The following is a 13,907-nucleotide window of genomic DNA, read 5'->3' as shown; positions in this document are numbered from 1 at the left end:
TGCTCTCGAATGCTCGACGCTCTCTGATGCAAGCTCAAACTGTGTGCTCACTGCTCTCGCACGTCCTTACTCTCCTCTCGCTTCTCAAACAACAAGCGGCGCCAGAATGTCTACGCATAAATAATACGCACGCTAAAGCCACGGAACCAAGGAAGAGTGGTGGCAAGGAAGAGCAACTGAAGCTCTCATCTCAATGCAAAGTAAGCTTCAGCAGGTAGGTGTTGGGTGAAAGAGACACCGGACAAATGATTGGCCACAGCGACCATAGCAAGTACCTTGCTTAAAGACTTGAAGCTCTTGTTGATTTACAGAGCAGAGAAAGAAACCGGACAGAGTTGGTAAATAATTATTAAATTAATTTTATTATGCTTGCTTAAGCTTTTAATCTTTCTCTAATTCTGTAACTTTCAGTCGGATATGCCCTGCATCTCCTGCACATGCATACGTCATCATAACGGTAAACAAAACTTGCATGTAAGAAATTCCCATAGAGCCCATAGAGCTTTGGCGCGTTGTTGTTGCTGCTAGAACATGCGCAGTGTTTCATTTTGACTCTCTCTCTCTCTCTCTCTCTCTAGCACGCACTCTCTCTTTAGTTACTGCGCAGCTTCGCTGATTGCTCTTACCTTTCCTCTCCGCTGTCGAGGCTGGCTACTCTTGCATTCGGAGCACGTGAATTTTTGTGTTTACTTTTTAATTTTCTTCTAGTTCTCAGTCTCTGCCGTCATCGCAGCTGCTGTTGCTGTTTCCTCTGCTGCTGCTGCTGCTGCTCTTCGCCTGCCACTCGCCTCCCCCGTTATGCCCTTTGTTGTTCTTTATCGCATGTGGGCTTTTGTTTTCCTTTTCGGTTTCTTCGACTGTTTTGTTTTGTTTCATTCATACCATACTGCTGCGGGGTTAGTGGTGGGGGCAAACTATGCAAACTACTTCCCTTTTGCGATCGACACTGGGATTGCAGTATGTGTGCTTCTGGGCTAGCATCCACATTCATATGTATAAATGCGTGTGTTTGGTTGTGTGCTTGTGTGTCAGAAAGAGATTTGTATGGAAATTGGCGCAAAATATGCCCCAAAACCCAGTTCAAGTCCCCAGTCGGTTATAGTGTGCTGCGGTGCCTTTTATGCTGCATTCAAATTCACAGAGAACCTTCATACCATACGCCATACATATGCCAGCGGAGCAAACCAAGCGCATTCCCGCGTCCACTTTTGTCAGCATTCCTTACTGAAACGAATCACCAAACGGTAGATCAAACTCTCCCGAAGTGAATCGGGATGACGGAACAGCTGAAATTTCAAAATTTTTTTGGTAACTGTTAAATCATGCATGCGGATTGTCGTGTGGCCTCGAGAATGCCATAAGCATGGCTGCAGCCATCATTTCGATTTCGTGCATATTTGTTGCTTAGTTTCGTATTGCTGGCATGTCCAAAAATGAGAAGAAACTCCAGCGGAAGCGATGCAAATGATGTCCGACTGGTATGGCCATTGATATTCAGCATTTCTCTGTGCTCCATACCGTTACGTTCTGGTCACTCCCTTTAACAGTTCCCTTTTGGCCTGTTCAAAATCAACAGCAGACACAGCAGCAACAACAATAGCAATTTTTATTTTGCACAAACGGAATGCAGAGTCAACAAGATGCGAGGGAAACACAGAAATACAGAAGCGGTAGTTCTCAATGCACCGATGTCTCCTCTGCCAGTAGACCAAAACTAGGAGCATTTCCATGAGTAATTGCCCCCGTGCATGCTCTGCTGTCTGTGATCCAGCCCACTCTTCCTGCCCATTCCCAAAAGCACTATCCACCTACACCACTATCATCATCAGCTGTGTTTGTTGTCAGATTCGGTTGGGATTTTCATTTAGCCAGAAAACCCCCAAAACTCAACCCCAACCCAGAGACAGACAGCACCGCGCAGGTAAGCTGTTGATTTCATGTGCCGTGGATGTGCACGCAGCTCCTCTGGTTTCTGCTGTCCATGTTAGCACATCTGTTAGCTGTTTAGGTATGCAAATGTGTGCATAAGCGGCAGACTTTGAAGCTGGACACCACAGAAGCTCAATCCACTTACACACAAAATGAGAGAGAGTAACTTTTTGCAGCAGTGTCAAAGAAAGTTCAATTTCTATGGCAGCGTAAGAGGATTAAAATTGTAAATCAGGTCGAGTCCCCAGATGGCCATAAACTGCAACACTGAATAAGAAAAAAATGTGTTAAAAAGAGAGTGGCACGCAATAGAAGATACGTAGGACCTGTCATTTGCAAAAGGGAGAAAATATACTATAAATATGTGACGCACTTTGAGTCATCAATTTCAGTTGCCTGTTTAGTTTATTTCTGTCAACAGTCCAGGCTACTGGCTGGCTGACAGATTCCCATACGCGTATCGAACCGAAAAAATCGCCTAATCACCGATGGCTGTTCTAAATTTAGCCACAAATATGCTGATTATTGGACCATAAGCTCTTCCGTTTTCATTTCCAGCTGGGATTTTCGTTGTCAGTTTTTATTTGTCTGCGGTTTCGATTGATGGCTAAACCGCAGATTGTACATAATAAACTCATTTAAGTACAGTTTTGGGGGGTAACTCTAATTGCAATATGCGTACGGCAAATTTATTATCTGATTATTTACTAATCTGCGAACTAAACCCCAAAGTGAGGTCGAATACAATCGAAATTGGCTGAAATAATCGAATTTATGTCTAGAAACTCGAACAACATTTTTGGCACATGAAAAAAAAAACTCAATTTGAGAGAATATTATTAAAACTAGTAGCGAATAGCTGGCATTTCACCAAATCGAATCAAAATATTCTAAAATGTTGCCCTAATTTCTCCAAAGAATACTCAAAGCGCACAGCACGTAATCGGGATACTTTTAGCTCTGCCTCCATGAATGGGGGAACCATCCACTCACATTTCACTTCGTGCTTTCTCTCGGGACGAAATTAATGTCAATTTTTATGCTTGATTTACGGCCACGCATTTGTTCTTGAGAGATCCGCTCTTGGTCTGGCTTCATTTGAATTCAATTGCTGGCCAAAATGCCAGAGCAGAGCAGAGCGGAGCGCTGATTTTGTCGTTGGAAGTGTCGGTCGGGGCAGGTCGAGAGTGGCACGTGACCCGGTAATCTCAAAGGAGCAGCAGCCCAAAGATACAGCTGCCAAAGGGCAATAAAAAATTGACAACGCCAACGCCAACAGACAGCAAAGAAATGGATGGAGCTTGGTGGATGGGAACAGGCTATGGCAGCCTCTTTTTACATTTTACAGAAGAGATGCACGAGGGTGGGGGTGGGGCTATAAAAGTCACTCTGAGTTGTTGCTGTCCATCAGTTGACACGGCCAAAGGATGTGGCATACACCAAGTGCACTGCCACTGGCTTCTTTGAGCTGCATTTGCATCGTTACCCGCCAATCCGCACGCTCTCCTCAGCTCCGCTCCGCTCCGTAAAAACACCTGCGGCCAGCACTTTGGCGTCATTAAAGCACCCCCTGGCGGCTGGAAGCCACAACAAACACCGGCAGCACGGCTCGTGGAATGACAGGGAGTGGGTGGAGAGAGGTAGCAGCAGGAGCAGTAGGAGGAAAGCGTCAGGAATTTGGGCTGAAAGGCCGGAAGCTTTTTGCGTGCAGATTTATGGCATGCCTCAAACCAATGTTCAGCGGGGAATAGTAGGAGTATATAAAGAGCTATGCCATATACAGACATGCATATCCGAGAGTACTCCTCGCTTTATTTTCTGCATGTTTTTTATATTTGCAAATACGCTTAAATTGCATTTTGCTTTGCCATGTAATAAAACTGTCGGCATTTGACAATATTATCACTGAATTTAAAGAACTCCAAAAAATGTGAACCAGTTTTAAATCCGCTTAAAAAACGAGCTAGGGGCAAATTATTATTCGGGAAAACTCTGCAGTAAAAAGTGTCCATCTGATTGAACAGAATTAATCTATATGCAAATACAATTTCAAGAAAAAGCTATATATTTGACAGTTTTAAGGGTAAGTGAGTTGGATCTGGGACAGACGCACAATTAAAGTGAATAAATAGTTATTAAATTCCAGGAACTAAGACAGCCATAGTTGGAATAGATTCTGGCAGCGTTGCAAATGATTACTTATAGTATTTCCTAAATAAACATATTGAAATGATTGAACTGAATGCTCGGTTACCTAAACCGAAAATTCAGATGTGGGTTGTATTTAAAACTGTTTATTTGGTTGCTATGTACATTTGTTGTTTCTATTAGCAACTTTAAAGGTCCATAATATCATTGTATGTATTCATGTAGCTAACTCTACTTATGGAATGGTTAGGAATCCGATAAGGAAGGGCATATGAGCAGTAATCTTTAGACTATTTGTAATGGCCGCTGCTTATCCCAATTTTGTAAAAAGGAAAAGTTTGTTTCTAGTGCCGTTCAAGCACCGAGTCACATCGTGCATATGCCACTTTAGTTGCTGTTCTCCTTTTGAGAGTCCTGCCGCCCTGCCGAAACACTGCCGCCCGCTTTGACCCAACTTGGCTTAAAGTTATGTATGTGTGTTATGGGCTCTCCACTTGTTTGCCTTTCATTTGCCGTCCACTCACGCAGCCTCACTTGACGGCCACTTGGCAGTAATCGCTGACAGCCAAAAGCAACTCCACTCCAACGCTCCATGGCGGCAGACTCTTAGCCATCCAATGCCGTGCACATAATCCGTTTAAAATGAGAGCTGGCCTGGCTGTGCTCTAGTTTACGGTGCTCCTGTCTTCCGAGTGCACTGAAATTAATTTAACGACTTGGCGCACTTCAAAACTGCACAAACACAAGGAGTGAACAGAGTGCTGGGGGCGGGGTGCGCTGTTCCTGTTGCGCGCGCAGTGCACGGGAAGGGGAAAGGTAGATGGACGACGAGGACAATGCTACCTTGACCTTGACACGTTTGACGTTTCACGCCTGTACGTCCGTCCATGTCTGAGGCCTCTGTATTTTACGTATTCTCATTTTTTCTGTGACTTTCTCCGGGCTTACGTAAATTCAATTTACAGTTTGATGAAAGCAAAGTTGCGGGTACTCGTGTGTTTGGATTAGGATATCCTTGGGCCTGCAGGTATGCAGTGACGTTCTTCGAATGGAGGAGGCCATCAGCGTGTGATTTGCACAATCTGCACACAACTTGAAATTAAATTCCGGACGAGATGGGACCGAGAGAGCCTGGCTCCAACTTTTTTTCCAAAAGGTCAAAATGTTAATGTATTTGAAATGAGCCAACAGCAGCCGCAAAAGGTGAAGGAGGTGGTGGTGAGGGAGGGTCTGGTCTCCGGTAGGAAAGTCTCGGAAGCTCTGATGCCAGAGATACAGCACAGAAACTTTCTCCGCACCGCCTGTCTGCCCGCCAGCCAGGAATGGAAGTGGCAAAACTTGTCCATGTTCATTCAACTTGACACGGCCGCCAGCGTGTAGACCTTCTTCCTCCACCCGAAACATGTAAAAAAGAGAAAGTCAATGAAAGAAAGTAAGGCTTGGCTACCTTTGGAAAGCAAAGCCTTGGATACCCTTGCAGATGGATTGATTCCTTGGCAGCTATCATAAAAATGTAATAACAATCAAATTCCTTGGTCTGTGGCTGCCATAACTTAAGTTCTCCGTCGTCTTGTGTATGTGTACAGTAACCAAAAAGCTTCAAGTGCCCTTAGTAGGGTATGGGTATGCCAATCTGTCTGCAAGTGTCTGCGGAGCCTCTTACAAGTGGCCGAAGGACGCAGTTGCGATGCCCAACGCCTAGCCAGGGGCATGGAATGTCTAATGTGATTTGCCACTCGCTTACATACTTATGCATGTACATACTACATCAGACTGGCAGCCGCCACGGCACAGTTTCGCTTGCTTTTTTCTTATGAGAGGGAGAACAAGAAGGCAGAGCTTTTGGCCCTCCCTAAAAACCAAACTAAAACTTCATGAAGGTTCCAGGTTTCAACTTTCAGCTTCAAGGACAACATTCTCTTCGGGGGATATCTTGGATTGATGTAAAATATGTTAAACACACTGCGAAAATCTGTGTCAAAAACTTTAGTTCCACGTTTTCACTTTATTCAAGAGAGAATCCACTCTGGTTGGAGACACATATCAGTATCCGCATATGGTTATTAGCCCTGATTGGGATCCAAAATGCACAGCATGGTCACGGGATCTGTCACACAATCTGCAAGTTTGTTCATTTATTATAATTATTATACGACGTAGACGTAGATTACACACCCCCAGCCACAGCCACAGCCCAGACAGCCAGCATCAGTGTCAGAGCAGACAGTATAGAAATGTCCATGTTGTGCAAGCTTTGAATTATATTTGTTTCTTCGTTGAGATTCCACAATAAGTGAACAAGTTCTTATCAGTAGAATAATCAAAGTATTTCCAGTTGCCTCAGAAAAATTAAACTGAAAGCTCGAACTTAACGCTCGACTTAGCAGAGAGATTGGAATCGAACTGAAATCGAGCGCAACGTACATACAGACTATATGCAATATTTACATAGCTGATAATCTAGATCTCCCATGTGACTTTTTTTGTTGTGAATTTTCAATTTAATTCTCGCGCCGATAACATGCAGTGATAGGCAACACTTTTTCTAATGTCCCTCGAGGAGTTTCTCTCTTTTCTGTAGGGAATTTTCCATAGTGATTATTAAAGTTTGAGACCAGCTTTGAAAATTATATTTTAATATTTATTTATGGAAATAGTGCATACAAATTCTCATACTATATACTATACCTATTGTCTACAAATTGTCAAATACGTGGTAATCCATGCCACTAACCAAATAGTATATACTATGCCCTATGTCCATGTCCACTGTTTTTGCTTGTTGACCTCTTCAATTTTAGATTTAATTTGTAAACATTCCAACAAAAGGAAGTCGTGAAAACTAGTGAATCTTGTTTAGAATTGATTGATAAATCGGATAAAATTATGGCTTTAGCGCGGTGGCTCTTAACTAGCTAGTAATATCAAATAGAACATCAACATCGATGAATGTGATTCAAGACCAAGGTATATTTTGGTATATTTTACCAATAGTTCCGCTGGAAACCCACGATAGTATCGATGCTATCGAACAATTTGAAACCTAAATAAAGAAAGTCAAAACTAAAGGAGTTATTGCTCACGAAAGAGCTCTTTCTTTGTGTTGTGGAGCTATGAATCGAAATACACTAAATTAATTAAGGTCAGGTTAACTCTGCTGTTCCTACTTTCTGGGGCAGCCTTCTGTTGCCTTTGCACCTACACGTATACCTACACTTACACATCAATCCATTAAATGACATTTCACTACTATACAATTTTTTAAACTCTTACACACGACCACAATTTTTAACTAAGGATCATATCGTTTAAATTATAAGAACAATTCCAATGCAACACCTTGCATGCCCTCATCAGCAACCATCGATCATCAACAAATATCGACAGAAATACCCTTTTCAAGAAAATATCGACAGCTCCATCATCGAACTGAATAACCTGGTCAATGCGGATTCATCGTCGTGCGACCATCCCCAATTAGCTGCAGCAATTAAATACCAAAACAAAAATTAGTTAAAAACAATAAAATAAAAGAAAGAATCTACATTTGTGCAGTGGCACAATGGGTGAGAGCAACGCCACTCCATTTGACATGGACAGCTCCAGCTTCGATGCGGAAAAGTATCTGGAGAGGCTCCTAAAGGTGAGCAATCTGGTGGGCGAACAGGTTCGACTTTAACTACAATAACTTAAACTTTATCTCTTTAGGACTGTTCACTGAGACAAATCATGGACACGGAGGCGGCTGTGGTGAAGGACACCCAGACACTGCACTCGGACATGCAGACGCTGGTGTATGAGAACTACAACAAGTTCATCTCAGCCACGGACACGATACGAAAAATGAAGGATGACTTCAAGCAGATGGAGTCGGACGTGAACCTTCTGATGACAAAGATGCAGTCAATCACCACGTTCAGCGAGCAGATCACGGGCACGCTGCAGGGCACTCGCTCCCAGCTGTGTCGCCTCTCCGAGAAGCACTCGCTGCTGAAGCGTCTCCAGTTTCTCTCCACACTGCCAGCCAAGCTGAAGGGTCTGATCGAGGAGCAGAGCTACGCCCAAGCAGTGCAGGACTATCTGCACGCGCAGAAGGTGTTTGCCCAATACGGCAGACAGCCCTCCTTCGATGGCATTCAAAAGGACTGCGATGCCATTATGGCGGACCTAAAAGAGACGTTGCGCCAGGACTTTCAGCGTGCCGGCAACACGGCCCAGTCCCTGACGGAGATCGGGGAACTGCTCCTGCAGCTGGACGAGAAAACCTCCGACCTGGCCAGCGAGATGCTCACCTGTGCGGGCAAGCGTCTGCACGAACAGATAGTCATGCTGCAGGACCAAACGGAGCGCGATATGCTGGAATTCGTGGACATGGGCATCAATGGCTTCCTCAACGACCTGGCCCTGGTGGTCACCTCCTACTTTGACATGTTCGTAGCGAAGCACTACGAGAATGAGCGGTAAATAAATCCCTTAAACTCCTACTGCCCCGAACCTAATCATCTGTGATCAACCCCCCCCCACAGCGACGACTTCCAGGAAAATGCTCTGCTCGAGCTGAATATCTTCCTCAATCAAAACATTGACAAGTATTTGACGCTAGTTCAAGACCGCGTCGAGTCGGATATTGGCTATGGTGACACCCAGGTCATGCTGCGGGCCCTGGACCGACTGCATCGCCGTCTCCAGGCCATGCGCAACATCTGCCGAGGCTTGGAGGTGCAGCGCAACACGGTGGACATCATAATTGGTGCCGCCCACCAGCTGTGCGACGCCCACGCCAAAAACCTGAAGGACCATTTCGCCGATAGCCTGAGTGCGGTGCGCCTTTCTTTGGTATCGGCAAAGAGTGATGCGGCCACCGGTCTGAACCTGTCGGATCTCATCAGCAACCTGTACGTGGCCATGGTGGAGAAGATCAAGGGTGTGCTCCAGGAATTGCTTATCTTTCTGCGCACCGATTGGTCCTTCAACATCAAGGCCGGGCACAAGGGCGCCCTGTGTGTGGAGGGCATTCGGGAGAACCTTCTAATTGGCTTCCTGCGGCACATCTCCAAGGTGATGTGTGGCTTCGGCGATGCTTCCAGCTCCAGTCCACCGAATCTGCTGCTAGTGCTGTCCAAAACCTGCCTGGAACTGGAGCAGCAGGGTGTCCACATACTGGTAAGCATACCAAAAGCTATTTCCTGGATTCCTAACACCGTTCCCTGCTTTGCAGATTGCTCTGGTAGACGACCTCTACGAAATCGACTCGGAGAATAGTGCGACCCTCACACACGAAACTGAGATCTGTGCGGAGATGCGGGAGACGGCCCAGGCCCTCCTCGACGCCTACGTTCGCCTCCAAGGCGCAAACATCTCCCAGATGCTGCGCAAGAGCGTCGAGACGCGCGACTGGCTCAACTGCCTCGAGCCGCGTTCCGTGCGGGCGGTGATGAAGCGTGTGGTGGAGGAGCTGGGCAGCATCGAGACGGTGGTGGCCAGCCTGTACGAGGGAACGGGGAATCCCACAGGCTTTCGCACAACGGCCAGCAGCGACTCCAGCCGCAAGACCTACTTCAGCAACTTTACAGCCTCGAAGCCGCAGTATCGCTCCAATTGGTCCAACTACACGCCCTCGCAGTTGGAGTCCAGCTATGTGTCCAACATTCATCGCCTGTTCTCGGAGCGTGTGGACATCTTCACATCGGTGGAGTTCACCAAGGCTTCCATTGTGATGGGCATCATCAAGATTGGCCTTAAAGTGAGTGCTCCCATCGGGCTTTGTAGCTTTTAATCGATAAATCCCTTGCAGACACTGCTGGAGTGCGTGCGCCTGAGGACGTTCAGTAAGTACGGACTGCAGCAGATCCAAGTGGATGCCCACTACCTGCAGATGAACCTGTGGCGCTTTGTCAGCGATGAGAAGTGAGTACCGTCCCCATCAGCTACAGATCATCAATCTACTCTCTGTCTCTCTTTCTCTATCGACAGCCTGGTGAACTTTTTGCTGGATGAACTCCTCGGCTCGGCCGTTCAACGCTGCCTGGAATCGGTGCTGATGGAGCCAAATGCTGTGGAAATCATTTGCGAGCGCGGTTAGTACCAGTTGTGTTTCTCCAGGTTTATCGACAACATTCCATTTCAAATCTCCGTCTATTTTGTTACTCGCTGCTAGCCTAAGGATCTTACAAATAAATCTACTATACAGAATTCCAGCAGACAGACGAAGAGATCGGATCAGATCGATCTTTCACTCTGCCGCTTGCGGACTAAGGCACAGGGTGAACTCAATGCCCTCGCCCTTGAGATCCTCCTCGGTGGCGGTCAGCAGAATGTTGTGCGTTTCGCTCTCGCCCTGGTCCCCTTCCGCTGAGATTGTGATGATGTGAGTCCCAGGCCCAGCCCCAGTACCAGTCCCATCTTCGCTGGTGGCCATCCGGCTCTCGGTGCGTGCCTTGCGCGCCTCCTCGAACTCCTTGGGATGAGCCTTCTTGCGATGTGTGTGCTTGTTGGCATTCGAGTTGAATGTCTTGGGGCAGTGGGGACACTTGTAGAGGACCTCCCCCGTATGCATGGCCATGTGCTCCTTGAGGGTGATGGCCTTCTTGAACGCCTTGTTGCACACACTGCACTCGTGCTTGCGATCCGCCAAATGCACATAACGCTGGTGGCTCAGCATGGCGCTCCGATTGGGTGACACCTTGCCACACACCTTGCACGTTCGCACCTCCTCCGAGGAGCCCTTGTGCCGACGCACATGCTTCTTCAGGCTATGCCTGTTCTTGTGCCACGATCCACAGATGTCACACTGAACCTTCGGCTCCGAAGCACCACCAGAGTGTTCCAGCTGATGCCGCTTAAACGCCGCTCGTCCGCGTATCACCTGAGCACAGATGTCGCACATTATGCCGTAGTTGCTGTGCACCATTTTCACGTGTGTACTGAGCAGAGAGTCATTGGGAAACCTGTAAAGATTTACCAATTAGATCAAGGACAGCCAAGTGCGCTGACAACTAACCGTCTGTCACAGATGCCACACGGTATGGTGCGCTCCTTGTGGATGATGCGATGCTGCTCCAGCAAATACTGCTTCGTGTAGCGCTTGGGACACTGCTCGCACATGAAGACCTTCACATCGTCCGGCTGGTGCTTCAGCAGCTCGTGATTCCGGAGGCACTGCTTGTCCGCAAAAGTCTTGTCGCACTCCGTGCACCTGCAAGTTAGTTTACATGTTATTGGGTATTCTCTTTTGGGTGAGAGAAATATCAGATTGGCTGGCCTCCACTTTACCACTCACTTGAACTTCTCGGGATCCAAGTGTCGGTCAATGTGGTCCGTGAGCGCGGAACGCTTGTAGAACTTCTTGTGGCAACAGACGGCATAGCCCTTGCGATGGTGCGCCTGCAGCATGTGCTTGCAGAGGAGCAGGAAGGTCGCGTGGCCCTGGTGGCAGATGTCGCAGGTGAGACGCATGTGGCCAGCGATCTTCTGGTCGATGTCCAACATGGACTTCTTGTAGTCCACGTAACGTTTGGTTTTCATTGAATGTTCCTCGGATTTGCGACTTCGCATTCGTCGTTTGGCGACGCCAGCTGAAGGACTCACAGGTTTCGGCTCGCTCTCTGCGACTGCTAGAGATTCCGGATTCGGAGATTCGGCTGCCAAGAATTTTTGATCTGTTTCTAAGAGCTCCAATTTTGCTGCTAGATGGGATTTTATTCTGGCCGTTGAGCGTGTCTCTCGACGTTCTTCTCGGGACACAATCAGTGGAACCATCTTGAGATCCACTTCCTCCTGCATCTCTGCAAGATTTGCTTGCTGGTCATCAGTGGTGTCCTGCGGACACAGTACCTGGTTAAGGAACTGCTCATTGCTGAACGAGGCATCGCTGTCGCAGTCCTGATGCCCCACTTCCAGTTCCTGTTGGAAGAGCAGCTCCTCCGCCCCATCAGACAGCTGATGTGGCTTCTCCGGCTCATTAAGCAGTTGGCTTAGCGTTTCCTTCTCATCGGGCAACTGGTGCGGCTGCTCTGACTCATCAGGAAGCTGGTTTGGCTCCTCCTCGCACTCTGTCTGCCCGCTGTTGGTCTTTTCTCCGACATTCAAGGAGAAGCGCTCGGTAAGGAGTCGGTGCGCCTTCTGAACGGCCACAAAGAACTCGTGGAATTGGCTCACTTGGTTCCAGCAGCCCACACAAATCACCGTCGATATAGGATCATCGTTCTTTGGCTGCAATTATTGGCAATTAATACAATACGAATTCTGTCCCTGAATGAAACGCACCTCGAACCAAAAGTATTTTCCAATCACAGTGGCCACGTTCAGGGTGAGGCCGACGCTCTCGAATATCTGGATGGTGTCCGTGTCGCTGACGCTGTTTAGGCACAATCGGCAAATCATCCTTTCAGCTTAATTCAGCTTAATTAATTCAAAAATTAATTCTCCAATTTATTTGTTTGTTGAATTTTTTGTAGTCAGTGTGACCGCGGACTTCTCGATCAAATATACCGCACAACCATTAAAATATACCTTCTTTAAAATCATCGATAGTGTGATACAATCGATATATTCTTTATCGGGCAACGCTGACCGCTGTAGGATTTTCTCATGACATGGGCGCACAGTTTGAATTTATTAAAAACTACTCGAAATACCATTACTTTCCAATTAAATTAAATATAGCTTTTTATGTTTCGAAGAATTGGTAATTTATTTAAGATAAAGTTGAACTATTTATGTAATTGATAATAGTATATAACTACATGATTTCGTGTTTATTTTGTATTTTTGTTTCCGTTTTCTTCTACTCGCTTCTCCTATCGGTTTAAATTAATTAATTATATTTAAAATCACAGCAGTCTTTCATTAAAGAATAGATTTCTCAATGTGTCGGGGATGTCTAATCAATATATGTAAGTGTAATGACAAAACTATTTCCGTAATTTTAGGATCGTAGTTAAAAAAAGCGAACAAACTTGAATTTCTCACTACAGAACTGATAAGAACAATTTGTATGTAAAATGTAACGGAATCGAGAGCTTAACGCTTATAATGCATAACATTTAGAGGACAGAACTAACTACACATTTGTAAAAATAACCATATGTACATATATATTGTACATATATGGATAAAGATGTACACGTACGTATCTTTGTTGAACTAAACGCTTTTCACGCTTACGAATTGCACAAGAATTGAACATAAAATTAATTGATATACAATAAGCATTAACTATGCATAATCTAATCTAAGAATCTAAGTACCTACTATATCATTATATTTATAGCTAGTACGAACATTTGTTTGTTGCCTTTGTATGAAAATTGTTGCTACTGGAATGCATTTTACTTGCTCTTGTTGTCGGTCGGTCGGTCGGTCGATCGGTTGCTTAAGAACTTCTCGCCATTCCTGTCTACTTGAAATACACTTTCCTTCTAAAATATGTGCATAAATTCCTATAATGTTATATGTGTTGAGGGGTGATCATTTTCTCTTCAATCTAAGAATCGGATTAAATAGAGTTTCTACATTTGATATTAATTCATTTTGTTAATTTTGATTATGTTACTACGGCTAGAAGATTTCAAAAGGGATTCTAAATTTCTGAATTTGATAATGTACATAGCTAGAGACGTTATTTACAGAATAGAAATCTACTCCTCTGAATTGCTAAAGACCTTCACACACACACACACACATGCGCGCATACACACTAGGATACACATACACACATACAGATATTTATGGATATAGAGACTATATCGTACATATCGGCTTTAATCACAGCTACGCAGAGTTTAGGCAAGGCGAGTAGTCATTTAGTAGGTAGCTAGGAGGGAGGGGGA

General features: G+C 45.6%; 2 protein-coding genes and 1 long non-coding RNA gene across 4 annotated transcripts; 1 reads left to right on the top strand and 2 right to left on the bottom strand.

Annotated features, from left to right (window-relative positions):
* Positions 1-6,048: 6,048 nt before the first annotated feature.
* Positions 6,049-6,426, bottom strand: LOC117582094. The gene is made up of 2 exons (XR_004573703.1): positions 6,253-6,426; positions 6,049-6,196 (listed from the first exon to the last, which is right to left on the bottom strand). It is a non-coding gene; the product is annotated as an uncharacterized LOC117582094 (long non-coding RNA).
* A 1,137-nt stretch (positions 6,427-7,563) lies between these two features.
* Positions 7,564-10,279, top strand: LOC117584502 (vacuolar protein sorting-associated protein 51 homolog). Its single transcript, XM_034273438.1, has 6 exons — positions 7,564-7,720; positions 7,786-8,537; positions 8,604-9,240; positions 9,296-9,820; positions 9,872-9,984; positions 10,051-10,279. Exons 1-6 carry the CDS (start codon positions 7,640-7,642, stop codon positions 10,157-10,159), a joined length of 2,217 nt encoding a protein of 738 aa, XP_034129329.1. The 5' UTR covers positions 7,564-7,639; the 3' UTR covers positions 10,160-10,279.
* LOC117584511 (transcription factor grauzone) lies at positions 10,194-12,533 on the bottom strand. Of its 2 annotated transcripts, XM_034273460.1 has the most exons (5): positions 12,343-12,533; positions 11,736-12,288; positions 11,357-11,705; positions 11,078-11,272; positions 10,194-11,024 (listed from the first exon to the last, which is right to left on the bottom strand). In XM_034273460.1, the coding sequence occupies exons 1-5, from the start codon at positions 12,457-12,459 to the stop codon at positions 10,310-10,312; spliced, it is 1,929 nt and encodes a 642-aa protein (XP_034129351.1). In that variant the 5' UTR covers positions 12,460-12,533; the 3' UTR covers positions 10,194-10,309. The 2 variants fall into 2 exon arrangements, with proteins under 2 accessions (XP_034129351.1, XP_034129342.1); XM_034273451.1 differs by having other exon boundaries at positions 11,357-12,288.
* Positions 12,534-13,907: the final 1,374 nt, after the last annotated feature.

The sequence above is a fragment of the Drosophila guanche genome, unplaced genomic scaffold (genome assembly GCF_900245975.1).
Source record: "Drosophila guanche unplaced genomic scaffold, DGUA_6, whole genome shotgun sequence".
NCBI classification, from domain to species: domain Eukaryota; kingdom Metazoa; phylum Arthropoda; class Insecta; order Diptera; family Drosophilidae; genus Drosophila; species Drosophila guanche.
This window is presented reverse-complemented; position numbering and strand designations above follow the sequence as displayed.